The sequence below is a fragment of the Macrobrachium nipponense genome, chromosome 6 (assembly GCF_015104395.2).
Source record: "Macrobrachium nipponense isolate FS-2020 chromosome 6, ASM1510439v2, whole genome shotgun sequence".
NCBI classification, from domain to species: domain Eukaryota; kingdom Metazoa; phylum Arthropoda; class Malacostraca; order Decapoda; family Palaemonidae; genus Macrobrachium; species Macrobrachium nipponense.
Genome location: NC_061108.1, coordinates 133,538,654 through 133,556,428, shown reverse-complemented (window position 1 = coordinate 133,556,428; position 17,775 = coordinate 133,538,654). Strand labels below are relative to the sequence as shown.

At 45.5% G+C, this 17,775-nt stretch overlaps 1 protein-coding gene across 1 annotated transcript; it reads left to right on the top strand.

The window, feature by feature from the left end:
• Nucleotides 1-548: 548 nt before the first annotated feature.
• On the top strand, nucleotides 549-17,165 carry LOC135216257 (cytochrome c oxidase subunit 6B2-like). Its single transcript, XM_064251421.1, has 3 exons — nucleotides 549-684; nucleotides 13,676-13,765; nucleotides 16,587-17,165. The coding sequence occupies exons 2-3, from the start codon at nucleotides 13,683-13,685 to the stop codon at nucleotides 16,753-16,755; spliced, it is 252 nt and encodes an 83-aa protein (XP_064107491.1). The 5' UTR covers nucleotides 549-684; nucleotides 13,676-13,682; the 3' UTR covers nucleotides 16,756-17,165.
• The last annotated feature ends 610 nt before the right edge of the window (nucleotides 17,166-17,775 follow it).

Sequence of the window (17,775 nt, the reverse complement as noted above, 5' to 3'; positions counted from 1 at the left end):
AATCGATGCGTCTCTTGCACTTGCATCATTGTGTGCGTTCATATTCCTAGCGCTGTGATATGTCGGTTTTGTTTCGTGACCATTATATGCAGTAAGGCCATTTGTCAGTTTTTTTGTGTAGTTGTAATTGGTATTATTATTATATTTGATGGTTTATTTACTTATTTTTCCCAATAAATATGGTAGGTGAAACCATGTATGTTCAATTAGTGTGTATTTTAACATTATTATATTTTATGGTTTAATTTTATTATATTTGTTATAGAACCGAGTATTGCCTTATCCAGTTACTCCTTACCTGAATGGACATTTAAAAATATTACGAATCGCTTCGTAAATCGCGTCATTACGAATGAAGATGAATGAAAAGCTATATGTTCAATTAGTATTTATTTTAACATCATTATATCTTCCGGTTTGATTATATTCTAGTTGTTAAAGAACGAAATATTCACGTATCCAATTACTCCTTACCTGATTAAATATTAAAAAATATCACGAATCGCTTCGTAAATCGCGTCATTACGAATGAAAACTAATGAAATTAACGCAGAGAACCCAACTGGACGCAAAACAGTTTTGCGCTTCGTATCTTCATATCTCGTGAACGCTTTGCAATATTTCGTCACCAGAGGTCTCCACTTGGCCCAGCTGATCGCAGTTCATTCGTGTGTGCCGTTGTCAGTAAGTGTCTTCATTTTATCTCTTTAAATCAACTCTAGCCACTTATATTACTTGGTCGTTGTGGTTATTAGGTGTGTGAGGTGTTTATTATGCTAATTTTAAGTAAAGAATGCTGGTAATTTTAGTCAAAAGTGATGATTTTCGGGTTTCCGTATCTCTTAGGGAAAGTATGTCGGCCGGTAGGTAGGTAGGGTACGTTTCTCCTTTTTGGACGCCAAGGTTGAGTTCGTAATTTATTACCAACTGGTATTTTACGCTTGTTGTTTATTAAGTTGCATACTATGGATGCAGAAAATGACACATTTATTACTTTAAGGGAGCCAAATTTCATGACGTAACCAATAATATTCGATTAACCAAATACTACCTAAGGTACCTATCATAACTATCCTAGGTACTAGGGCTACCTTATTGACCACGGCAGCAATTTCAGCTTGATCCCTCACATTAGGGTCGAATCCGTATTTTTAAATGTAGTCGCATTTTAACCCTGTTATTTATTAGATTACTTATAATAGCCGAATATAAATCACTTATACCTAATAGCCGAATATAGTAAATCACTTAAACAATTATTACCGAAAGGCAGCCAGACGTACGCTAATGTTAAGCCAATGGTGATAGGCTAGACCACCATAGCAATTTAGGGTTGCTCCCCCCCCACCCCCTTTTTTATGGTAAACTAATGCTATTTTTCTTGTAAAGTATATTATTTCTCACAACTACCCCTGTACCCGTACTCTGCATCCACTCCTGGGGTTATTAATGGAGACCGGGACATTCAGTGTTAGTAGTAGGGTAAACAACCGAGTGGACTATCTGCGGCCACCTTAACCGTGTTCGGACCCACCTTCAGAAAAAGTACTCCAACACGTCCTGACACCAGAGATGGGCACCAGTCACGAGTCATAGGTCGTGGGAGCAACGCCTCCAGACATGAGACTCGTGACTGGTGCCCATCTCCGGTGTCAGGACGTGTTAAAAGTACTTTTTCTGAAGGTGCGTCCAAACACAGTTAAGGTGGCCGCAGCCAGTCCACTCGGTTGTTTACCCTATATGCAGGTGAAGAACCCCGCCCACCCTTCCCCCAACAAGGTCAAGGCATGGCACCCTAAGTTGGGTTAGAAGGGTAAGGTCAGGTTACCGCCATTTTGGAGCTTTCTACCCCTTGGTCAGTTCAGGGCGCTTCGTCCTAAGTTAGGTTAGGTAGGTGAGATCCTGCGTAACTAAAGTAAAGTTTTATCAGCACGATTAGCCTAGTACGAAACTTGTGCTCAGATCTATCGCAAAATTTTTCGTTTGGAGATACCTATTTATTTTCAAGTCCAAAGTTAGGGTATGCATTATAGGGAAGCTTTACCTTTGGTACATGTGATAATAGCTATTCATAGCATTTAGCTGTGCATTTTTTTTTGCCAACTTCACTTTGATCTGCAATGTATATAAATAATTTTTTTTTCATATCTATACTGCACACATTATGTATCCTTTGTAGCATAAAATGGAGTATGATTATCATTAATCTTGCTTTTGTACATCAGTAGTTATGAAAAGAAGAATTTGGACTTGCAGAAACTGAAATGAACAACTTGACCATGGTTTTTTTTTTTTTTTTTTTTTTTTTCCCCTTTTACATTCACTTTTAAAATATTTATGGGAGCGCTTACAGTTCAGTTGACCACGGGTTTCGTCTGCTATGGAATCGGCGGAGCAATACAAACAAGATGGCGGACGCTTTGTTTTGGCGCCCGGTTTAAAAACCCCGAAACCTATAAAAACGATAATGGGGGACCCTTTTGGGAACCGGGGTTTTTGGGTGGGGGAGTACATGCGAGTAAATGAAAACGGTAAGGGGGGAGCCATTGGGAAACCGGGGTTTTTGGGTGGGGGGAAACCCAGATGACGACAATGAACACGAAAAACAACAAAACCCTAGCAGACGAAACCCGTTGCCAACTAAACTGTAGGAGCTCACGTAACAACAAAAATGTAGGAGGTCCCGTCCCCCGTTGTGTTAGGCTAACCAAACGACGGCAATGAACACTAAAAACCACGAAACCCTAGCAAAAAAAACCAGTGGCCAACTAAACTGTATGAGCTCCCGTTCCAACTAAACTGTAGGAGCTCCTGTTCCAACTAAACTGTAAGAGCTCCTGTTCCAACTAAACTGTAGGAGCTCCGGTGATCGTAACCAAACGAACCAACCTAACCAAACTTAGGCCACGTGCCCTTACCTGGCCGGGGGGCTTCGCCCCCCTGGACCCCCCAGTATAGTATATTAAGTGATTGGTACCTAACCAAAGGAACCAACCTAACCATAGTTAGTCTCCACGTCCTTACCTGGCCGGGGGGCTTCGCCCCCCTGGACCCCCCAGTATAGTATATTAACAGTGATTGCTACCTAACCAAAGGAACCGACCTAACCAAACTAAGTCTGCATGTCCTTACCTGGCCGGGGGCTTCGCCCCCCTGGACCCCCCTGTGTAGTAAGTTAACAATTATAAATATCTAACCAATATAACTTGTCCATAAATATGGCTGGCACCCGTATATCCTTACTGATAACTAAACAAAATGAATATTTCCGAGAATACATTGGTTAAAGTCAAGGCCACGTTGTTTGCTCGAACACATGGACTGCGTTCGAACACGTGGACTTCTAGCGAACGTGAATGTTCGGATGTGTTGAGCGTGCCTGACTTCAGCAAAGCGGAAATAACAATGGCGTGCTTAATTTTGGCAAAATAATTAAAATAACGTGCATTTACATTGATAACCTTACCTTGGAGATGTTGCTAGTCGTCCAGAAATATAGAACTTAATAAGAGAAATCCGAGTCGTTCAAATCTTCTGGGTAGAGGATTTTTTTTTTCTTTCTTGGCGGGACGGTTGTTTTCCGAGATGACTGAACAAGGGGAATTTGTTTTCAACAAATAACTAACTAGGGATCGTTCGTCTTGACACAAAATGTATATGTCTTCCAGCGTGACGGGAACGGCGGCAGCGAACGCCACGTGCGCGGAACACGACAAATTCTCGGCAGAAGAAGACATGGTAGTTATGATGAAGCACTGAACTGGCTGAGAAGCAGGAACAGACTGAAGGGTCGAGGAAGGTCGGGCAAGGTCCGTTCCAGGTACTAGTTATCCTAGCGGATAACTAGTACCTGGAAAATATGTATCGAAGAATGTAAAAAAATGTAGGTCATACAGATGAGTTGGGCAAGGAAAGAAATATCGAATAATGGGGAAAAAATGTATCTCCTACAGATTATGTTGGCACGGGTAAAACTATCGTGGGCAAGAGTCAAAATATCGAATAATGAAAAAAAAAATGGAACTCCTGCAAATTAGTTGGGCAAGCATGGGAAAAAAAATAGAATAACGAAGGGAAAAAAATGGAGCTCTTACATTTCAGTTGGGCATGGGTGAAAATATAGAATACTGTAAATTAAATTGGAGGTCCTAAAGATTAGTTGGGCAAGATTAAAAATATCGAAGAGAATCGGCTTTCATGTTGATGCATGTTCGGGTTCGGTCCTGTGGGTTGGGTTCGGGTTTGGTCGGCTGGGGTCGGGTTTGGTAGGCTGCGGGTCATCTGCGAGAACTACTTACCTTGGCGGAGGGATTACGGACCGGGCAAAATGGTGTTACACGGTCCGGTCAACTGAACTGTAATCTACCCTATTTATGTAATGTGAAGTCTATCACTTGTAACATATTTAGTTAAATCTGCTATATAGAGGTTGTGGGGTGCTATGTACTAATGTACATCGCTTTATACTAGTAGAAATAAAACAAGTATGTTAGTGGTCGAGAAAGTGAGAACTATTCAATTTGTTGTCACTTTAGTAGTAGTATTAATTTGTTTACAGCACAAATAAAATTGTATGTTGAAACATAATGGATATTAGTATGTTGCAAATATTGCTTACAGGCAGTCCCCAGTTTATATATGACAGGTTCTGTTCCTACACCAGGTTGTAAGCTGAATGTTGTTGTAATCCAAATTGTCATCAAAACTCGGAAGAAAACCTTACCTTTAATCCTTTGGGTGTCTTGAAAATGATGTAACATGCATTTGTTCCGACACGGCATACAAACCTTCGGTCCTTTTACAATAGGAAGGTACTAGCGGCAGCTGGATAGGTCGTAAGCTTTCGAACAAGGGGTTCGGTAGTTAACTGCTTGTCCGACAGGCGCGCGCGCGCGACTGGGAGGTAAACAAATCACTTTTGCTTTCGGCCTGCTGGCGTGTGGACGTGTATCATCGCTCTCTGCCCGCTTCATCGTCGTTTGCTTTCGCATGATTGTGTTTTTCTTTTTCTAATTATCTAGTGAAACTGAATTGTAAGTACAATCATTTCATTGAATTCTTTGTGAATTAAGGATCTTGGTTCACCACGCCCTCCGATTACCCGAGTGCCGGGACTGAAGGGCGTAAGTGCGGGAATTCATTTTCCCAGAAATGATCCTCGTATTGTGTATGCTCGGTGCCGAGGGCGGGAGCACTCGCTCCGAGCGTAGATTGGGTTGGAAATGTGTAGATGAAAATCGTAAGTAAGTGCTCTTTTCATTTATATTTTTTTGACCTGTATGCCCGTTGCCGAACGAATGCGCTCGGCACGGAAACTTATTTAGTATGGAAGTGGAATTGCAAGTACAGTATTCTTTTTCATTTTCATATATTATTTTGATTGTAGCAATACTCATTTTGGATCAGTTTCCGAGCTTACCCGGAAATTGATCCTTCCCCCTTTTATTTTGAATGAAGTGAAATCCCAAGTGCAGTTCTTTTTCATTTTCATTTTTTTTTTTTTGAGATTGCATTGTTTACTGGGATCAATGTTTCTGCTATTCCCGGGAATTGATCCTTCCCCTTTTTATTTGTATGAAGTGAAATCGCAAGCGCAGTAGTCTTTTCATTTTCATATATTTTTGATTGCATCAATTCATTATGGATCAAGGTTTCCAGAAACCTTGATCCATAAAGGTAAGGAATTGATCCTTTCACCCTTGCGCTCGGTACCTAGGGCGCAAATGCGCTCGATCCGAGCCCTTATTCATTGTGGAGTGAATCGTATGTAAGATGCATTTTCATTTTATACCTTATTATTGATTGCATCAATATTTATTTGGTTCAAGTTCCGCTCAGTCAGGGAATTGATCCTTATGCCCTTGCATTCGGGCCGATGGCACGATTGCTCGCGGGCTCTTATATTGTTGTTGGGTACATGGGTACTGTGCGGGGGTGGGGAACGAGAACCCCCCCCCCCCCGCTCAGCTCCCACAGTGGCCCTTCCCCTTGGGGGGGGGGAGGTTATCGGCGTTCTTCTCCTCGCCCGATCCGTCGAGCGCGGGGGAGGGCGCTCGGTGCCCGATGTACAATTGTATTAGGGGTCTTCCACTCGTTCGGAGAGGGCTCATCCCCCCGCGCGAGGGGACTTCCCCCCCCACTAATCGCTACTACTGTTATTTCCGCAGGTGCTACTGCCACGAGGGTGGACCTTGGTGAGGTATGGGCGTCCTTCCATTTGCAGGGCGTGCTAGTGTCCAGGGGCTGCGGTTCTATGTCTGGGCTTACTGCGGTCACCCATGGAGTGGTGACCACGCAACCAGGTGACGACGTCCCTCCTCACCTGGTGTACTCGCCTCACGTGGTAACAGTCTTGCCTACAGCCGCTGTGAAGTGCCGTTCGCCGTACCGAGAGGGGGGCGTGCCGCCGCCGCTCGTGGTTGCCGCGCTGCAGCGACCACACTTCCGCTGCCCTAGAGCTCGCCCCTGGACCTGCCGCCGGTACCAGGATGTTGCTGGCTGCTGCTCCACTTCCTGTGTTTCCGGTGCTGCCTGCCGTACCTGCCGATTCTGGGCTGACTGTCCATGCAGTTGCTGCGCTGGCTGTCCCTGTCGTTGCTGCGCTGGCTGTCCCTGCCGTTGCTGCGCTGGCTGTCCCTACCGATGCTGTGCTGGCTGTGCCTGCTGTTCCTGAGATGCCCATACCTGCTGATGTCGTCCTGTTCGTGGTGGTACTACCCCAGACTTTGGTCTGTCTGTACAGGTGCGTCCGGGCCCTGTGGCTTCGGCTACAGCAGCCCCGGCTCCGCCCTGGATAGCAGATCTTATGTCTGTCCTGAGGAAGCTGACGAGAAGAGGAGGAAGGTGTCGTCGTCGTCGTCTTCATCTTCTTCATCGTCGTCGGCTGCCGCCTCTTCCCCTTCGACTTCTAAGGCTTCACAGCCGAGGAAGAAGAAGGTTGCCTCCTCCCTCCTAAGAAGTCTCCCTCGGGAGCTTCTCGGGACCCGTCTCACCTCGGTGGGACGGGAGGGTTCCTTCGCTGGTCCTCCTGCTCCTTCGGGAGCGGGGCCCGTCTCTTCCTTCCGCAAGGAAGACGACTACGGGGACCAGAGGGGTACCGGCTAACACCGGTACTTCCTCGCCTGGTGTCAGTGGTTCTGCCACTGCATCAGGGTCCGTCTCGGCCTCTCGTTCGCGGGAGGTACCGAGTGTACGGTCGCCTACAGCGACCGTGCAGCCAGGAACCAGACCTCTGAGTCCGCTCAGCGTCAGGTTCACGGCACGGGGCGGAAGACTGGTGACAGCCGCTTATGCGACTCTCACCAGACCAGCTCTCACTCTCGCGGCGAACAGGCTGGCTACCCGGGACGTGACGGTCCACGGACCGACCACGGGCTGAGGCTGGGAAGAGGTCCTCCCTTCCCGTTTCGCCGGTGCCAGCCACGGCTGGAACCAGCGACGTGACGTGACGTGCCGTGAGGACAAGCACCGGTCTCACTGTGACAGTGGAGCCTGCAGGTCGCCTGACCGTCGCTCTCACAGAAAGCGAACGGGTACGGCAACCAGCACCAGCTCTTCTGATACTCGAGATCGGGGCCGCTGTGCTCAGTCCAGCCGTTCTCCACAGGAGACGGTTCGACCAGGCCTGCAGCTCGATCGCCACCGCGGGTTGACATGCATCTCCTGCAGCCCTCAAAGCCTGCTGGTGCTGCCAGCGAGCAATGAGGGAGCGTCAGGTCTGCCTCTCCCGTACCTTCAACCTCCTCGGGTTACACCGGGAGGAGCGAGGTATTGAGGAGTGATCGTGAGGGGTGCGCCCCTCATGATCCCACCACAACGCCCTACGTGCCAGGCACGGTTCTGGGACCGGCCAGGACGTATGCGCAAGTGGATGGGGAAGACCGAGAGGGCTGTCGCTGTTCCCCCTTCTTAGGAGGAAGGTTCTCGGAAATGCTCTTGTTCGAAGGGCTTAACGGTCCCACTCTGCAAGATGCTGTGACTTCCGAGATCCAGAGGGACTTTGTCGAGGTTACGGCGCTGATTCGTCAGCACAATGATCTCGGGGAAGGATCACCGCTCCCACCAGCAGAGCCACGTCTCGGCTCGAGTCGTTTTGGGGCCCGAGAGGGAACCCAAATCGACGGTGGGTCTGCCGCGATCACCTCCTCTACTGCGACAGAGGCGTTTCTACGTGTCTTCGGACACCGTATTTAAATACCCCTTCGGTCCTCCTGAGGTTTCGACCTCGACGAGGACTGGAATGAGTCGGAGCGGTATCGGCTCTCTCCTGTCAGGTGTCGATTAGCCCCACCCAGACGACGTTCACAGTGGAAGGACGGCGTTCCCCCTCACCTGCTGCCGGAAGTGGGGGGGGTGGGGGTGCCTGGCCAGCCATTGGGCAACTTGGCAGCGCCACGGCGCCGAGACCTGGATTGTAGATGTCCTTCGGGAGGGAGATCTATTAACCTTCGAATCTCGGTCACCCCTCACCTCCAACCCGGTCCAACAGCAGGCGTACGTTCCAGGGGCATCGAAGGACGTAGCATTGAGACAGGAGATCAAGACCATGCTGAGCAAGAGAGCTGTAGAAATCGGCACGGATCAGTCACCGGGCTTTTACAGCCGACTCTTCCTGGTGGAAAGTCTACGAGAGGCTGGCGCCCGGTGATAGATCTCTCTCCCCTGAACCGGTTGGTTCGCCAGACCCGGTTCACGATGGAGACGGCACGCGCAGTGCTCGACTCTATCAGGGAGAACGATTACATGCTTTCAGTGGACTTGAAGGATGCGTATTTACAAATACCCATTCATCAGTCCTCCAGAAGTACCTCCGCTTCATCCTCGACGGGACGGTGTACCAGCTCAGGCCACGTTGCTTCGGTCTCTCAACCGCCCCACAGGTGTTCACGCGAGTGTTCACTCTGGTGTCTGCTTGGGCCCATTCGCACGGGATACGTCTGATGGGGTATCTCGACGATTGGTTAGTCCTGGCGAGCTACCGCTCGCAGTTGCTACAGGACAGGGATCGACTGCTCGAGTTCTGTCGCGATCTGGGGATCGTTCTGAACTTCGAAAAGTCCGATCTCGAGCACAAGCAGAGGGTATGCGGATCGACACGGTAGCAGGGCGAGTCTTCCCCGCAGACTCGCGGATCAGCAGATTCAGGGAGGCAGCCAACCCTGTTCCTGTCCCTGCAGGAACAGGTAGCTCAGCGATGGCAAGTCGTGATCGGACACCTGTCGTCACTCGGGAAGCCAGTCCCTAACGGGCGTCTTCACCTGCGGTCTCTTCAGGGAGACTGAAGGAGAGTTGGTCACAGGCGACGGATCCCCCAAGCTTTCCATTGTCACGGACACAGGAGGTGAGGCAGGACCTAGCCGGGTGACTGGACGACAGGAACCCCTTAAGAGGAGTGCCTCTGCGCACTCTCCCCCCGGGACATGCAGCTGCTCTCAGACGCATCGACCGAGGGATGGGGCGCACACCTGGAAGAGTTGCGGACTTCAGGAGTGTGGTACGAGAACGACAAGCACCTTCACATCAATGTACTGAAACTCAAGGCAGCGTTCCTCGCTCTCCAAGAGTTCCAGGACCGCTTGATGGGACACTCAGTGGTGTTGATGTACGTCAACACCACGGTGGTGGCTTACGTCAACAAACAGGGGGGGGTGGGGGGGCCTAGTGTCTCTCCCGTTGTATCAGTTGACTCGGCAGGTGCACGAGTGGGCCGAGGCGCACTCAATAGAGCTGTCGGCACGCTACATTCCAGGGTAAGGAATGTAGTAGCAGACACGCTCAGCCGTCGGGATCAGGTGATAGGGACCGAATGGTCTCTACACCAGGACGTGGCGGAAAGGCTCTTCGACCTGTGGCGGCGACCAGTCGAGGATCTGTTCGCCATCCGGCACAACAGGAAGCTCCAGGTGTTCTTCTCGGCCGTGCCGGATCCATGGGCAGCTGCAGAGGACGCTCTTCAACACCCGTGGGACGACCTCTTCGCCTATGCCTTTCCCCCGTTCAGCCTGATTCGCAAGTGATCAGTCGAGCACTGGTCATCTCGAATCTCAGGATGATCCTGATGGCTCCCAAATGGCCACAGGCCATTTGGTATCCGGACCTGCTGGCTCTTCTCGCAAGAGAACCGAGAGAATTCCCCATTGGCACAAACCTTCTCGCCCAGCCACCCAAGTCGAGCGGTACCACCGAACAGTCCAGTCCCTACGTCTTCACGGCTGGCTGTTATCCACCATCTCTTGCGAACGAGAAGCTTTTTTCGTAGCGCAGCAACAGAGATGGCTGAAACGTCCGTCAGTCCTCTGCAGCTGTGTACCAGGGGAAGTCAGGCCGTCTTCTGTGGTTGGTGTCGTAGACGGGGCCTATCTCCTCTCAGAGCCACTCTTCAGCAGGTAGCGGTTTTCCTCGTTTTTCTTCGCCGAGGAAGCTCCTCTAAGTTCCCACAGTCAAAGGATACAGAGCCGCCTTGACGCTCGTCCTGAAACTGACGGGATTGGACATCTCGAACTCGTTCGAGATCTCCTTGCTTAAGAGCAGCCTCCAAAGGTCTTGCCAAACCAGGGAACTCACAAGACCCTCTTCTTGCTGGACCTGGCATCGGCGAAGAGAGTACGGGAACTTCATGCAGATAATGATGTGGATGAGATGCTGCTTTGTCCCTGGGAGGACGCTACGGCGCTATCTGAAGAGAACTCGACACCTCGGGCCTGAGTGTCGACGCCTCTTCGTTAGCAACGGGGGTCACTCACCAAGAAAGAAGTATCAAGAACACTCTTTCGTCCTGGCTGCGTGAGGTCTTCAGGAGGGCGTATGAGGCTGATGGTAGTGACGACATCCGTACGTCCCGTCCGAGAGCTCACGAAGTCAGAAGTATTGGCCCCTCGTTGGCGTTTCGTAAGAACTTCTCCGTGGCGCAGGTATGGAAGGCAGTGGTCTGGTACAACCAGACTACCGGCACCTTCCTTATACCTCTTGGATATTGCCCATAGGTCCTTGGATCGGTTTCCTTAGGACCCGTGGTGGCTGCTCAACACGTCGTCTAGCTAACCCAGACCCTAGCAGGCTGAACAGCATCGAGTCCTGGTGTGACTGTATGAATAGATAGTGAATGAGAAAGTGACTGGCTTCTCTTTCTATCTTTTTCTACCCCTCTACCTGTGGGTAGAGGGATACGGTCATTACCCTGCTGGATAAGGACGAGATGCCCGGTGAGCTATATGACAGAGCCCCATCCTATCCCTTTCACTAGGGATAGGAGCAGAATATCCACCACTTCCTTCTACAAGGGGGGGAAGTGGAGGCCTACAAGAGTCAAAACCATGACTTTATCTTTGCTCCTGTACAGGAACAAGTTCTTACATTGCTGGTACGAAGAGATACTTCTTGCCTCTCTCTTAGTACTCGGTCCAGAGGTCTGACCATTGATCCTGCGGTGCACACCCCGATCAATCGGACAGAGGCTTGGATCCCTCCCTCGCTCTTACGACCAGGGAGGCTTCCAAGGTTGGGCGAACACCAGTCTGTTCACAAAAGACTCAGATTCCACCCACCAAGAAGTGAGTCTTCCTATTGTAAAAGGACCGAAGGTTTGTATGCCGTGTCGGAACAAATGACAATTTGTCCAAAATTGCATTTTTCCTAACTATACAAACCTGAGGTCCTTTTACACATAGCCCCACCTCATGCCACCCCTCACTCTGCAGTTTTTGCTTGGGCCAAAAGCAAAAGTGATTTGTTTACCTCCCAGTCGCGCGCGCGCGCCTGTCGGACAAGCAGTTAACTACCGAACCCCTTGTTCGAAAGCTTACGACCTATCCAGCTGCCGCTAGTACCTTCCTATTGTAAAAGGACCTCAGGTTTGTATAGTTAGGAAAAATGCAATTTTGGACAAATTGTCATTTTTATTGAGTTTCATATAAGCCCCTCCAAATTCGTATCATTCTACCATTTTGGAGTCATATTTCTTCCGTTGGATCAGTGTCAAAACCCCAGTACATGTTTTGTAACCCCCAGGAAATAATTTTTGATGAATATATTTGAACTCATAAGCTCAGAACAACATAATCAAAGCCTGTTATAACCTGGGGACTGCCTGTATTTAGATATTAGATTTACTCAAAATCTGTTGTATGTGTTTCAAGACTTCTAGTTCAGTGCCCAGCACTTGCTTTCTTTTTAATAATGGATTTTGAAGTTTTTGTTTTTTTTACTGCATAGGTTGTGCAGCTTTACAGCATAATTAGGTACAGGTATATATATGTATTTTTAGAATTAATTCAATCAGCAGATATACCTACCTCTAGGTCAGTTACTGTAATTATAAATCAAAACTATTTCACATTGAATAATTGTTGCAAAATACTCTTTAGGGTAGGCAACTGAGTACTACTTATATATATATATATATATATATATATATATATATATATATATATATATATATATATATATATATATATATATATATATATATATAAAATCAACATTAGGTTATATAAAGCCTTAACTATCCATACAGTTATGGCTAAAAACAAATCTGTGGCTCCTCAAGGGTAACTTGGGGGTCTCCCCTTTCTGGTAAGTACTAATAGAATCCTTAAAATAATAAAGAATAGCATATTAATGTAATAATTAAGTAACCACAAGCCATCTCGCACAGCTTAAGAGTAACACAACTCCACACACACACATAAATATATACATATATATATATATGTATATATTTATGTGTGTGTGTGTGGAGTTGTTACTCTTAAGCTGTGCGAGATGGCTTGTGGTTACTTAATTATTACATTAATATGCTATTCTTTATTATTTTAAGGATTCTATTAGTACTTACCAGAAAGGGCAGACCCCCAAGTTACCCTTGAGGAGCCACAGATTTGTTTTTAGCCATAACTGTATGGATAGTTAAGGCTTTATATAACCTAATGTTGATTTTTTTTCACTTGGTACAAAACCTTATATGTTCACTAAAGTTCACTCTTGGAATACTTAGTCTTAAAAGTAGTCCACCTCCCACATTACCTAGTCAGTAGTGTTTAGGTATGTGGTTGAAGACTTTAATAGCAGGTATAATTAGTTTCAGCTAATTTCAGGAAGATGAAAGAAATTTATCACAGAGTTTATAGTTGTGTACTCTTTTATGGAAACCTTGAACACTAAGGTGCATAACCTCATTAGCCCAATGGTATGACCAGTCTAATGAGAATAAAATTGCTGCCCTTGCATTGATAGAACTTGGAATTGTGTCAAGATTAGCTAACCCACTGTTTTTCAAGATAGTATTATACCATTTTGATTTATTTATATAGTAATATATAGTATATATATATATATATATATATATATATAATATATATATATATATGTATGTTGTGTGTGTGTGTATCACACACATATATTATATATATATATATATATATATATATATATATATATATATATGAAAAGTGGTATATGTAATATTGTCTTGAAAAATAGTGGGTTTGCTAATCTTGACATGATCCAAATTTTGGGTTATTGTAGATGTCTTGATACTGACTAGAGTGAAGTATTAAGTCAAAGAAGTAAGTATTCTAACAAAATAATTAGAAATACAAATATTGTGTGCAAATGTTGAGTGCATTGTGATAAGGTATGTCTTTTGTTATATTAGCCTTTTTTTTATTATTATTTTCAGGAAAGTTATGTCTGTATCTATCATGGATTCCGACCCAAAGCTCGAAACCGCTCCCTTCGACCCCAGGTTTCCCAACCAGAACCAGACTAGGTATGTTAGCTCTCTCTCATTGCAGTTTCTTTTTGTTTTAAGTAACTTACCCAGTAATTACATAGCTATAGTTTAGATTTATTCATTAAAGTTTATATTCAAATTTTGCAGTAGTAACACTGATATTGTATAGGTGACACCAGTCTCTCCCCCTAGCAAAGAGGCTTAGGGCTGTACTTAATACCGATCAAGAGAACAAAATAGTGTTGCTTTAGCTGTGCCTACGCTGAGCTTGGATCGACACATGCACAGCTAATATGTAGCTAAACTGACGACATAGTACGTCTAGTGCCAAAGCTACTGGCTCCCCTGGTGCTGAACTATACTGGTTGACCCTGTCTTTAGTCATTTGTTTGACTCAAGATTACGTCATGCTTTTATCATAAGTACTAGATAACCGAGCACCTAGTTGGGGTTGAGCCGCTATAGCACCCAAGTTTCCACTGGCGCTAAACTCCCAGCGGGAGCTGAGTGAGTGCCCAGTGGGAACCAAGCACTCAAAATATTGTAGGCTACACAGGTGCTTGAGTTTTTTTTTATTTTGATGCAGGAGTGCTGAACGCCAGATAAAACACTGCTCCAGTTTTGTGTTCTCTCCTGCTACTTTAGGCCTTTAATTTTACCACTTGCTCCTTCGCCTGGCTCCTCGCTTCTTTCCCATACCATTGCCAGTTTGTGGTGGGACTAGCAATGTTAACTCTGTGATAGTGAAGTGTTGTGCAGTGGAGGTGGTGGCTTTTCGTCCCCTGATTCTCCTAGGCAAAGGTCCCTGCCAAACTGCTGCACCTGTGAGGAGGCAACTGGTAGCCCAAGGGAGGTCGATGGGGTTTGCCCATGGACAGTCGCCTCCCTCAGATGGTCCTATTGAAGTATCCCAGGTCTCGACAGACCACTGTCAGAAAGACGTCTGAAGGAAGCGTCATGTCTCACCGATAGTGTATCATGTTCTGAGGAGTCTTCCCCAAGCACTAATGGCACTTGTAGACGAGCCTTGCTTCTTGAAAAGGAGAGCTTGTAATTTTCGCCTTCTTCCCGTCCAAGAAGGCTAATGATCTCCCACATTTTTCCCAGGACAACCGTGCTTTGGAGGGACAGCATGTTTCAGAAAGGCACTCTATCTCATAAGGCATTTTTCTCATCTAGGAAATCTTCCTCAGAGAGCCAATCTGGTGATCCCACACTTAGGAAAGTTTCTGAGCAACTGTTGGCACCAAATTCTTCTCCTCCTGTGCCTTTTTTGTCAGCTGTTTTCTCTTTTAGTGCCTCTAGCCCCAGGAAACGTCTTGTGTCTGTCAGCACCTGTGCATCCTCCTGGTGGGTTAGTGTGTCTACTTGACGCAGATTACTCTTCAGTATGTGACTCCTCTTTTGCACTTGTACGTACATTGGCACAAGAGTGCCCACTGGCACTTTCCTCGCAAGGTAGCCCACAGGCACAGGAACGCCCAACAGCACCAGATCTGAGTGTTGATTTCCAACTGTTCACTCACAGGCCTTCACAGCTACCAGCGTTTGCAAGTGCTGCAGGACCAGTTCTCCCATAGCAGCCATTCAGACAAGCTTTGCAATCCTGTTATGTGTCATACATTGGCATTGTATTCTTTCCTGAGATTTTCTTCCATCTGATATTCCATCAGACTTGGTGAGTGTTTCTGGGTCCCCCCCCTCCCCTCTGCATGCCCTTCATCCTGATCAAGAAGGAACTATATCATATTTAGACTATCTCCAAGTTACATAATCTGATTATCCCATTTTTGAACTGCATCATTGTTCATGAGCCTGCTCATTTGTGGGTGGATCCTACAGGATCCTCCCCCACACGGTCTTCTCGGACAGCCTCACTTCAAGATGTCTACTAACTTAGTCTGATTGTCACCACTCACTTCAGGCTGTACAGAGGATTATTAGTCAAGAGGTCTTTCCTTTACTAGTCTTGTGAGTGAATCTTCTCACGCCATCTTCCAGACCGGGTGACTTTCCGAAACTAATAGTTTCTTGGGCCCTACATCTATGCGAGACATCTGTCCCCCTTTTGCAACAGAGACATAGTTCGTTTACACCCCTTTCTTTTCCTTTTAAAGTTCTTAACATGCCCAAGCAAGGAAAAAGAACACGTATTTGATAGTTTTCCCTGGAATTTTAGTCAAGAACAGGAGTTGGCAATGCTCCTTGTGTCCACAGTCTGAAAGAAGTCTGATGTTTGGTAATTCAGCTGAATGGGTTTTGATTGGTGACATCTGACATTTGTGTACTATTAATACACCCTTCAAGGATAAGAATGCAATTCAATATAAGTAAATCTTGTTAGAAAGTTCATACTTTAACAAGTGACAGATGTTGTCTAACTTGGACACTTCCTTTAAAGAAAATTTTGCTGTTACCTATCATTATTTTCATCATAAAATCCTTATATTTTTCAAGTTGTACTTTTTTGCTACAAGGACAAGCATTCTTTAGCCAACCCTAAAGGTACTTGAGATTTCTAAAACTGTTGTAGTCAGTGTTATTTTGAATGTGATATACTTACTGCAATCACATCAAGTCCCCCAAAGGAAGAGCTAATATTTGTACAAAAGTTCAAAATTTAAATATTATTTACCTTCAATATGCAGATATAATTCAGGCTATTTGATGATGTTAACTCAAGGGGTCTTATAGATTTTATTTAAACTAATCTGTTTATGAAAGATATAAGATTTGGTAAATGTTTGATTCAAGTTGAAACCACTATAGTATAGTTCCTTTTTATTCTCTCCATGGAGAGCCTGTTGTAAAATAGTTATATGAGAAGTGGATTTGAACTTTATATAATTTCTTCCAGATACTGCTATCAGAGCTTCGTCGACTTCCACCGTTGCCAAAAAATCAAGGGTGAAGATTATGAACCCTGCGAGTACTTCAAGAAGGTTTTCAATTCAGTATGCCCAGGTGACTGGCTTGAAAGATGGGGAGACCAGATTGAAAATGGCACTTTTGCTGGAAAAATTTAAATTCATCATGTCATATTTTGGTTAGTGTTAAGTGTGTAACTTTTATATTTATGATGCACAGGTACTGATGTACGTATATAATATACATTATACAGTATATTGTTGTGATGTGGCCCACTCTCTCCAATGATTTTGTAATCATGTCATTGTTCATTCCATACAGATTTTTTTCTCAGTTTTCCCAAAGGTTGGCTATTTATGTAGAGAGAGTGAGAGATCTTTAGCCATATTTTTAAAATAAAATATTGTAAGTCAAGTCTGGTGCTTCGTCTTACTGATACGATCTGTGCTGTAGATACATGTATATTGAAATATTTCTTTCTGTAGATAATGGCAAAATTTAATTACCAATGGAAGTATACAGGTAATTTTATGACTTGATGTTTATTCCAATAAAGTATGGAAGCCTCTAGGTTTCATGAGTCTCCTTTTGAATTTTATAGAAATAGGAGGTGCGAATATCCGAGGTCCTATTAGCTTTGCATACTGCAGCCACTACAAGGTAGAAATAGTTATACCAAATGATGGTGTACTTATTAAAATGGTTTTTTTTTTTTAAATAATTGGTGCATAATCATTTTGCATTTTGTGATTACTCAATCTACCAGCTCTATTAAGAATTTTTGCTTTTGTTTTAATTAAAATTTTTACTTTTCAACATCATCATTCCTAGGGAACTGCTTTGAAGGTCTAGAAGCGCCCTTGTTACCAATCAGTGTGCAGGGCTGACCATACTGGTTGTCCACCATGCAGCACTTGCTAACTGTTGCTTGTTCTAAGCAGAACAGTCAATGTACATCATACATCACACCCAGTCAACCTGTTTCTTTGGACCAAGATTTGATTCCTGGCTTTTCAGGTATCACTGTTAACAGTGAACCCCACACACAATACATTTGCAAAAAGACCACCTGTTGACACTCTGCCTGCAATCAGTATGGCGTCATAACATCGACTTACATTTTTGCTGATAAGTTTTTATCAACTCCATATTAAAACCCCCATTTCTTGGACATGGCC